This window comes from Anguilla anguilla, chromosome 3, assembly GCF_013347855.1.
Source record: "Anguilla anguilla isolate fAngAng1 chromosome 3, fAngAng1.pri, whole genome shotgun sequence".
NCBI classification, from domain to species: domain Eukaryota; kingdom Metazoa; phylum Chordata; class Actinopteri; order Anguilliformes; family Anguillidae; genus Anguilla; species Anguilla anguilla.
In genome coordinates, this window is record NC_049203.1 from 22,110,784 (window position 1) to 22,120,660 (window position 9,877).

The window sequence follows — 9,877 nt, forward strand, 5'->3', positions numbered from 1 at the left end:
GTAGATTAGTCTCCCCGAAATGAAAGACCTTTTATTGATCGCAAGCATTCACAGCCTCGTGCATTTCACTGTATCCAGGGCTACTTTGCCAACAAAGTGCTGTACAGTACATACAACAAGAAAGGCAAAAAAGACATTGGCACAGAAGTAAAACTTCACAGACAGGATGCGGAACCACAAAGAAATTTTTTTTAATAAATTCTGTAACAATGCAGGTAATCTAGAAAAAATATATCAGATATAAATATTAAATACATAATTCCCAAAAATATAAACAAATGAAGCGTAAGTACAAAGATGCTACAATCACAGTAGGTTCCTTCAGACAGCATGTATAATAAGCGCAGTCCTGATTGTGTAGGAATGTCTTTCAAAGTCACCAGTCTTACTAGATCTAATGGCACCTACTGCTGTATTATTGCTGTATGTATTCTAGTGAAATGCCAAACTGATAGTGTGTTCAACTTCCACCCAAGTATAATCTCTGAAGGTCTACGTCTATGCTGTCTTTGTGCACCGATTCGGGATCCGAGGGCTCATCCCCAAGCCTCTTCCACCAGGGGCAGCGGGCAGCCTGAAGCAGGGCATTGTGGGATTGTCTGGCTCGCATGGCCACAGGAGCCGACCGGCTCAGGAACACGCTCGACTCTGCCCCCGTGGCCTCCCGCAGAGCGGGAGCATCTGAAAACGTGAGAACACAGATATGAACGCAAGCATCACTGTGATGAGTTTTGTGTTTGTTTTCGAGCCAGGTTTTAGACCGGAGTAGTGACTAACAGGCGATATTGTGAGTTTCCCCACTTTAGACACTCCTGATAAAAATGATTTCTGGATAAATATGCGCCGGTGTAAAACTGGCCAATGCTCAGAGGTGCTAGCGCAAAAAGAAAAAACAAATAATGAATGAATTCATTAACTGAGGTCAGTGTTCCTGTATTTCAGAATCTATTTTTCCTTGGCAGGTTCTCATCAGAACTCAATTTAAGCTTCAGCACAGGCAATAACAACTGGAAGTATGGTGCAGCGAACAGTTATATATTTACAGAACAATATTTAGAGAGCTGAAAAAGCATGTAATGTCAAAATGTCAATAAAAAAGTGCAGTTAAGACTAGAGCAGGGGTGCCCAATCTTATCCAAAAAGGGCAGGTGTGGGTGCAGGTTTTTGTTTTACCCCAGCACCGAGACACCTGATTCTATTTATGAAGCTCCTGATTGAAGACCATGACGAGTTAATCAGTTGAACCAGGCGCTGTGTTGAAACAAAAACTTGCACCCGCCTTGGCCCTTTTCAAGTAAGACTGGACATTCCAGGACTACAGAAACACGCCAGCCTTCATTCTAAGCAGCACTGTCAATGCCTCACCAGACTGGGGCGCCCCCATTCGCACAGCGAGCGACTCGGTTGACCAGTTGCCGAAAAGCCCATTAGTCTTCTATGAGGCCGAGCGACGGCCAGCCAGCGACCCGAGAAACTGCCCCGCAGCAGAAAAAACAAGGCTAAAAATATGGGCGGCGGGCTCAAGTCCTCGCTCACTTGTCAGTAGCTCCAGGTCGGTGTTGATCTGCGCCAGGAGGGCCTGTCTGTGCTGCTCCGCCCTCCGGTCCGCGTCCCTCCTCATCAGGTGCTGCCGCAGCATCTCCTGGGCCCTCTGGTGGAGCTCCCTGCAGCCCTCCGCCGACACCGCGTGACGCTGGGAAGCATAAGGGGGCGCTGTAGGTAGTGCTTTGCCCATTGAGCACACTGCCCTGGACCAGTTCAACCTTCTTTTTGCACTTTACAGTGCCATAAATATTAAATTTAGTATATCTGAAACCATTCAGTGTGACAAATGTACAATAATAGAGGAAATCAGGAAGTGGGGAAATATTTTTTCACGGCACTGCAATGCTGTGGTTATGATCAGGGGTGAGCCTGCCTATCCTGGATCAGCTTCTTCATTGCTGATCTGATATTAAATATTATGAGGATTAAATGCACACAGCGGCTCGTGTTCAGTTCATCTAGGAATGCTAATAGCTTGTTAACTCTGTCTTTGGAGTAATGACACATTAGGTATGGAATCTAATCTCGGAATTATAGGAACCCTGGCCAAGTAATGTTATGCATTTAATGTAATAATTAGTGCTTAATACATGTATTCAGTATGCCCTGTGATTGCTAGCACACTGTTCATTTAAAGATACAGGCATCAGACAGACTGACATTCACTGACTGGAGCATACAATCTGACAGGAAGAGCAGTGGTGTGTGTGCTGTAACTCACAGGATGAAGAGCGATGTAGTCATCCACTTGTTTCTTAAGCTCTGTTCTCCTGGCATCCGTCAGACCTCTGGGACCCTTCCAAGGAGACAACCTGTGCCTTTTCACCCTCTGACGTTTCAGAAACCGAAGGACCTGGGATATTATTACAGTCAACACAGGTTATTTAGTGGTGTTGTTATTGCATACTGCAATTTTTTTTTTTTTTTTTAATTTAAATCACAACAACCCCAGAAAAAGTCATGAAGCATTCCATAATAACCTCACATAGGGAATATCTGAGATTTTCAGTATCACACAAGCTATAAATTTGTCTCATCGAGCTGGACATGTTCTGGCTTGGAACATCTACTAAAGGATGTGGTTTGTTTGACCGACCAAAATATTTCCCTGTATTTAAACTTTAAAAGAATTTTAATGTTAAAATTCACATCTCACATGTAATGACACAAAATAAAGGATAATTGGTGAAACATCCAGAAAGGAATGCTTTTTGCTCCAGTTTCAACCAGTTTGACCTGTGTGTACACATCCAGCTCCATGTGGGGCTGAGCCCTTGTAACTGAGCTTAGACTCGTACCGCTCTTTGGATGGCGACCGCAGCCTTGAACTGTCTGAGTTCCTGTTTCTGCTGCTGGAAGTTGCGCCTCTCTCTGTGCCCCCTCCAGACCTTCTGGATCATCACTGCGGCCCTCATATCCAGGTCACCCAGGAAGCGGTCCACCTGACCTGGGGGACACACTCCACTGTCAGGGGGACGCTCTCAGGGTGCCAACAGACGTCCACACAGACGGCACGTCACAACAGCGGGAACAGTAACTCTACTCTATACAGACTGGCAGGCAGGGCTGGAGTTAGTTCACAAAATGAAAACCCTATTTCCACAACAAACTTACACACGGACATTGCATGCATAGAAATGTATTGTTGACAGGTGTAATATAAATTCCTTGAGAACAAACCTGAATATTTAGGCATAAAAGCTATTTTGCGCCTAACAGCTCACCTCCCAGGAGTCCTCAGTAAGGAAGCCCTGCCCTCACACACCTTCTGTCCTTAGAGTCTCATTTTAATGCCCCTCCCCCCCAGCACTGAGAGGGCTTACTGACAGAACCACCATGGGACACAAGCCATTCAACATTTAAAGTGCAGAGAATGGAGTTGTGGGGGAGGAGGGATGTCCTTCCCCGGCAGAGGACAGACGGCAGACTTGCCTGCAGGCACTATCTCCAGCAGGAGGAGCTGGCGCTGCCGGAACTCGCGCAGCGCTCTCTGTCTGCGGAGGAGCACCTGGTGCTTCAGCTCCTCCTCCGCCCTTCGCCTCTGGGCCTGCGTCTCCTGGAGCCGCCTGCGCTCTCTTTCTTGCACACACACATACACACACACACACACACACACACACACACACACACAATTACAGTACTCTGTTAGTTGGGGATCTTCCTCCTGTTATACACCTGAAAACATTCATACCTAATAATGCATGATGTCACAATGCACATGGTCACCTTCTGACTGAATCACTCTCTGGGTCAGGACTGAAACAATATCAATAACTCAGCTCTGCTTCCCCCATGTGGTTTGTATTGGTACTGCACCATATGGTGCATTTGTAATCATTACATTACAAATTATTATACAGCTCTCTGAACGAAGTGAGGCTATGGGTTTTAAGAATTACCGGAAGCTTCTCTGAAGGACGCTGACAGCTTTTGGGAGTTTTTTCATTCTTTTCCGTGTCTGGAAGGCCCTCCAAGTTGCTTGGATCACACATGCTGCCCTGACTTTCTCTTCCGACAAGTCCTAAAGGAAGAAAAACAAAAGAGGATCAAATACTAAACTGTTAACTGGATTACCTGTTATTCATCCTTGGTTTTTTCTTTTCTCCCATACAGGACTGCACTAGGACACTTCCTGGCACATCATCACTACACAGTCTTGTTACCTGTTCAGGAGAGCAAAGCCAAGAATGGCACTGAAATTGATTAAAAAGAAAAGGACTGCGAAGATGCACACATCAGAGGGCAGCTAATGTGCTGCCGATCAATAGAGACTAAAACAGCGGACAGGAGACATGATGCACTGAACCAACCTGAGCTGGCTCTCGCGTTCTGACCCCAGGATACAGAAGGTCAATAAGCTGCAGAACCTCTGCATCGAAGCCTTTTCCAATCCAATCATTCTTCAACAGGGAGTCCAAACCTGACACAACATTGACAACATTTACAGTTCACAGTCTGGTCATTTACTAGATTATATTACCCAAAGTGACTGACAATGCCATCCATTTATACAGCTGGATATTTTGACTGGAGTAACCAGGGTTAAGCTCAAGGACCCAATGTCCTGACATGGGAATTGAACCTGCAACTCATAAGTCATCAGTCCACTTCATTAACCACTACACTACGCCTCTCCAACATCGAGCACATCAGACAAAGCTCAGCTTGCCAAGATGCTTAAAACATCAGCAGTCCTCAAATGCCAACAACAATCAAAATGACACAAAGTTGAGCTTTCAATCAAACGGGACACCCGCGCCTCTTCTCTGAGTTTGGGTGACTGACCTTGGTACTGTTCCGGGATGACCTCCGCGATGGAGCTCTGGCTGCGGGCCAATGAGAGCAGCGTCCTTGCGGCCGCTCTCCCAGCTGCAGGGCCGGAGCTGCAGCCCAGCTTGTAGACGATGTCGTCCAAAATGCCTTTCAAAGCTCTGTGTCGGATGTCACTTAAGAATGCACTGAAAGACAACAAGAGAGAGAATCCAGTTCATTTTAGTTTCATTGGGTCTGCTCCTCAACACAACTCGACAGATTCACGAGTGTATTGGTCATAATACACCCAGAGCATTAGCACTCACACTCACTGCTATAGAAAGCTTGATTTTATTTGCTTATTTTTTGTAGAGGTGTGGACAGCGCAGAAAAAACCCAGACCAGCTGAATGAGCTGTAACCCAAAGCCAAGGACATGGAGGACATGCATCCATGTTGTGACAGTGGGGAGTTTGTGTGGTTCCATGCCATCTTTTGCCCCATCCTAGATTAATATATTGATATTGCATGCCATTGGAGCCCATATGTTTTAATGTGCCACCACCCATTCTCATGTGTAATCTCCAAAATAATAATAGTGATTGTAACCATAACATACCTGTTTGCCTGAATGAGATTTTGCAACAGTGTCAGAGATATCACACCGATTTCCTCATTCTCTGAAAGCTGTATCTCTTCATATTGTTTAGACTGTAGAACTGATGAAAAAAAACAACAGGTATTAAGGAACCAATCAACAAATCATAAATGTTTTGCTTATTAAAAGCATACTCATTCTGTTTGGTTGTTGAAGTCAGTGATGTGTCAAGGCAGTCATCAGACTTAGCTGTTGGACTGGAGGTATCACTTGTGCTCTTACCGTGTGGGATTAACTCATTGTGTCCCTTCAAAAGCCAGCTAATGGAATCCATTACTTTCTGAAAGAGGCGAATGCTACCAGCCTTTCCTTTGTCCTTTGCACAAAAAAACAAAAAAAACAGTATAATGTATACATGAAATCAGCCACATTTGTGTATTATTCAAATATAATGGCTGATGTTAACTCACAGGTAACTTAGGTAAAATCACACAGCTTACCTCCACAGCTTTGTCCATTAAGCGATTTGCCAGAGACATCAAGCTGTCGGCAGCAGAAGGGAGGAATTCATTCTGAAATGCCTCCTTGTTTCTAACAGGATGGAAACCCACACAGCACGAGCTGTGCAGAACACAGACAAAGGTGAACCTCCATCACCTTCCAAATAGGCCTCCCACCAGGCACTTTCCTTTCTCTCTCTCTTCAATAAACCTGAAGTCCAGACTGGTGGGTAATTCAGTGCCAAGCAATTAAGGGACATGCTCTTAACCTATCCAATTTTACTGGGACAATTCTCCTGGCATTCAGACGTGTTGAAAAGCAGTAATCGGTCCTTTTACCCATAGGCTGTGGCAGGGAAAATGTGTGTCTAAAATGAGAAAGGGGTCCTCACCAAAGAGAATATGCCTGGGTTTGGGTTAGATGCAAATATCATGTGCAGCACCTAACGTGACTCAAATCATATAGATTGCCTAAGTCAAATAAATAAATAAATACACTCCCAACTCATTTAGGCAACTGACAAGACAAGGGTGGAGCCTTGTCTGGCCATTGGAATACTGACCCCTGTAGAAACCTGTTAATTTGCAATTTAATAACTATAAAATGATTGAAAGTGCTAAACTGGTCTAAAGCACAGTGTACTGTATGTGACACTTGTGGGGCGGTGCAGTAATACTGACCTGAGAATTTCGGCCATTTGCGCAACACATGAGTAGCCTCCTTGAATGTTCTCATAATCATAGTTCAGTGCTGCGGAGCAGTACTGGAGTATACCGTAAGAATGCAGATCTTGTTTAAGCTTCTCCAGGTCTCTGTCATCTTCTACAGATTTTCTACCTAAAATATCTTAAATCCAAAAGCAAAGAGTAGGAAACAAATTAAAATATTTTGTATTTCTATAGTATTAGTGTTGTTATGCACATACAAAGAAAACTAACTTTGGCAGATGGTTACCCGTTTAACGTTTGCGAAAGTTAAACCTTACTGAAGTTACGGTAGACCACATTGCACAATAATCTTGTCCACGTAGACATAAAAAAACAGGTATACACATAAGACGCAATGTTAAAAAAAAAGTTAAACCAGGTTAAACAAACAGGTGTTTGTATAGCAACGGTATAGGTTCTCCAACTACCTTTTAATTTAAAAAGAACTTGTGGAACTGTTTGTTCCGACTTCTTTGCAATAGCAGCGATGAGAGGCTGGAGGTCAGGATCACTCATTGTAAAATGAGCCGAGTCCTTTAGATCTGGAGAGAAGCAGAAAAACTGAAACAATAACGTAAAACACACTGGGCTACCGAGCAAGGACCGACTTTAGCTCTTAGTGTGGAAATTTAAGTCACTGAGTAGTACTAGTAGTAGTAGTAGTCATATCTGCTAACGTCGCTATTATCAATAATTCTTGACAACAATAGTATAGCTTCTTGTCTATATTAATTACACCGCGAAACCACTGTCTAACAACACTGGCCCATGGCTATTTAAATACTAGAGAGTCGCTAATGACATTCCTCATTCATACAATGGGTCATTTTATTTTCTAACTCACCATGTGAACTGATAAACTGTACGGACGCCCCTCGTTATCTCTGGCGCTCTTTCCGATGTTTGGTTTTTCTTTACTTAGTAACAGCTGTTTCCGGTGCTGTGTTTACAGTGACTACGGAGAGGAACACAGCACTTTCGGTGTTCAGAAAACCAAATCGATCATTCTGTTATACTAGATGAATTTGTAGCTCCTCCTTCTCAGCAAGAGATACTAAAATAATAAACCAGAGTCTCAGACAAAGTAGTTTATTATCCCTGATAATAAAAGCCTGCCCCGTACGTAACACATAAATAGTTCCTATGGAAAATTGTAAAACGATTAGTTCCGCGAATGTTCGAGATATTTTTGTTAAGGGCAAGTCTAGACATCTAAAAAAGAAAAATAAAAACTACAAATTGTATTTAAATCAATGTGTGCTTTTATAAATCGTTTGATTGTCCATGCTGGATTTGTGTTTCAGTGAATGACATACAGAACCTTGTTGTGCACATTGTTTCTAGGGGACTATTTTCACGAACGCAATAGCAGCGTGCAGTGCCTTGTTGCATGTCTTGCCCGGGCTGGACACAGCTGACTAGTATGTTGTTTTAACCTGCTTTTTAGACGGTAAGTTAACCACATACCATTACAGTTTATTGTCTAGCTCCATCGATGTTTAGCTGGAAAGAAACGCTTTGGTTCGACAAACGTGATGAAGCAGCGGCCTTAATGTCAGTGTGTTGTGAAAGTATTAGTCGTGGAGGATACATCACGCAAACCAAAGCCCTTCATACTGCACAGTGCTGTTATATCTTATCGTGAACCTTTGCACAAGTTAATGTCCGCTGTCTCGTTAGGAAAACATTCATTCGTGTGATGGAACCACAGTGCAAACGCAGAAAAGCGTCAGAGAGTGAAACCGTGGCCTGGGACGTTTTCCCCGTACTTTCGGATGAACAGTCCCAGGACGCAGAGTTACTGGAAGCCTATGCGGCTCCTATCATCAACAAGAAGGAAACCTCTCGCCTCGTGAAGGAGCTGGCCTCCGTCTACCCGCTGCCCGGTGTTCAACACATCAAGAGAGTGAGAGCATGCAAGGACAGTGGCAGCCTCAATCCTTTAGAAGTCATTGTGTGTTTGGTGAGAGATGTACAACCGATTCCCAACAACGAGGATTTGTCCATCTCAGCCTTACTCCCCTCAGACAGAGTCGACATCAGTGGATTAGGGAAACCATTCCTGGTGAAAGTCCCTGCATATCCTCCATTAACCAGACCTCAGTTTGAACAAGCCAGCAGACACTGGCCAACTTCATTCCATGAGGACAAACGGGTGACTGTGGCTTTGAAAGGACAACTGTTTACTGCCGACCAGAAAGCCAAGATGCAGAAATTTATGACTGCTGCTGTAATGGCGGCAAAAGCAGGACGAGCGCTGGGAATGGATGCTGTTGGCGCCGTCATTGTTGATCCACAGACTGAGAGAGTACTTGCTACGGGTCATGACTGCAGGGGAGGCGCTAACCCTCTACATCATGCCGTTATGGTCTGCATTGATCTTGTGGCTCGGGGCCAGGGGGGCGGGGCTTACAAGTTTGACAGGTACCCCACCTGTCAGTTTTCAGTCCCAACTTCTTCACCTCACCAAAGCAGGACGGTCATTTCCCCCTCCGTGGACCTGCTTGGCTTGGATCAAGCAGAGCAGAGCTGGGTACCGTACATATGTACTGGGTATGATCTCTATGTGACCCGCGAGCCCTGTGTCATGTGCGCAATGGCACTGGTCCACTCCAGGATAGGCAGGGTGTTTTACGGAGTCGCTTCAGAGGACGGTGCCCTGGGAACCAAGTACAAAATCCACACGCAGAAGGACCTTAATCACCACTTTGAGGTTTTCAAAGGAGTTTTAGAACAGGAGTGTGAGGAACTCAAACAGGACGGTGCACTAATTAAGTAGCTGTTCGTTTTAAAATTCACATTTGTCTTTTTTAAATTGTGTTTCATTTGTAGGCCAGAAAGAATACACAAAAAAGTAAGAAGGATGTGTTATTTGGCATTACAAAAAACACTTCATGTTAAGTTTGTTTAACAGGTTCTTTTTATACAATTGGTTTTTATTGACATTAAAGGTTTTTCATAGTAACTGCAGTAGCTATTGCCTAGTGGTTCATTTAAAAATGTTACTTGTTAGAATTGTTATTAGCCCATTAAATCTTTTTAAAAAAAGATTTAATCACATGAAAAGCCATATCTTTCTCTCAAACTGTAGTTCAAGATAAAGAGCATAAATGTTGATATACAATGAACCCCACTGACTGAAAGGAGGCCAATGGGAACCCACTGCCATGGTAACAGCTGCACGTGTCAATGCACAAACCAGCAAACCAGTGCAGCACAAATACATAAATGCAAAAAAAAGTGTTCATACCTTTCTCTGCAAAATACAACACTTG

The 9,877-nt window shown here is 44.0% G+C and overlaps 2 protein-coding genes across 2 annotated transcripts; one reads left to right on the plus strand and one right to left on the minus strand.

Annotated features, from left to right (window-relative positions):
• iqcb1 (IQ motif containing B1) lies at positions 1-7,719 on the minus strand. The gene is made up of 14 exons (XM_035408155.1): positions 7,447-7,719; positions 7,031-7,144; positions 6,576-6,741; positions 5,895-6,015; positions 5,677-5,770; positions 5,416-5,515; positions 4,831-5,003; positions 4,356-4,465; positions 3,945-4,066; positions 3,478-3,620; positions 2,844-2,992; positions 2,267-2,398; positions 1,537-1,693; positions 1-681 (listed from the first exon to the last, which is right to left on the minus strand). The coding sequence occupies exons 2-14, from the start codon at positions 7,116-7,118 to the stop codon at positions 461-463; spliced, it is 1,776 nt and encodes a 591-aa protein (XP_035264046.1). The 5' UTR covers positions 7,119-7,144; positions 7,447-7,719; the 3' UTR covers positions 1-460.
• Positions 7,720-7,933: 214 nt separating this feature from the next.
• On the plus strand, positions 7,934-9,868 carry adat3 (adenosine deaminase tRNA specific 3). The gene is made up of 2 exons (XM_035409803.1): positions 7,934-8,052; positions 8,283-9,868. Exon 2 carries the CDS (start codon positions 8,302-8,304, stop codon positions 9,379-9,381), a length of 1,080 nt encoding a protein of 359 aa, XP_035265694.1. The 5' UTR covers positions 7,934-8,052; positions 8,283-8,301; the 3' UTR covers positions 9,382-9,868.
• The last annotated feature ends 9 nt before the right edge of the window (positions 9,869-9,877 follow it).

Coding starts and splice junctions, on each gene's coding strand:
- iqcb1 (XM_035408155.1), bottom strand. CDS start 7,118: ATGAGTGATCCTGACCTCCAGCCTCTCATCGCTGCTATTGCAAAGAAG. Junction 5,004..5,415: donor AATCTCATTCAGGCAAACAG/GTATGTTATGGT, acceptor GTTGTCTTTCAG/TGCATTCTTAAGTGACATCC. Junction 2,399..2,843: donor CGGTCGCCATCCAAAGAGCG/GTACGAGTCTAA, acceptor ATAATATCCCAG/GTCCTTCGGTTTCTGAAACG.
- adat3 (XM_035409803.1), top strand. CDS start 8,302: ATGGAACCACAGTGCAAACGCAGAAAAGCGTCAGAGAGTGAAACCGTG.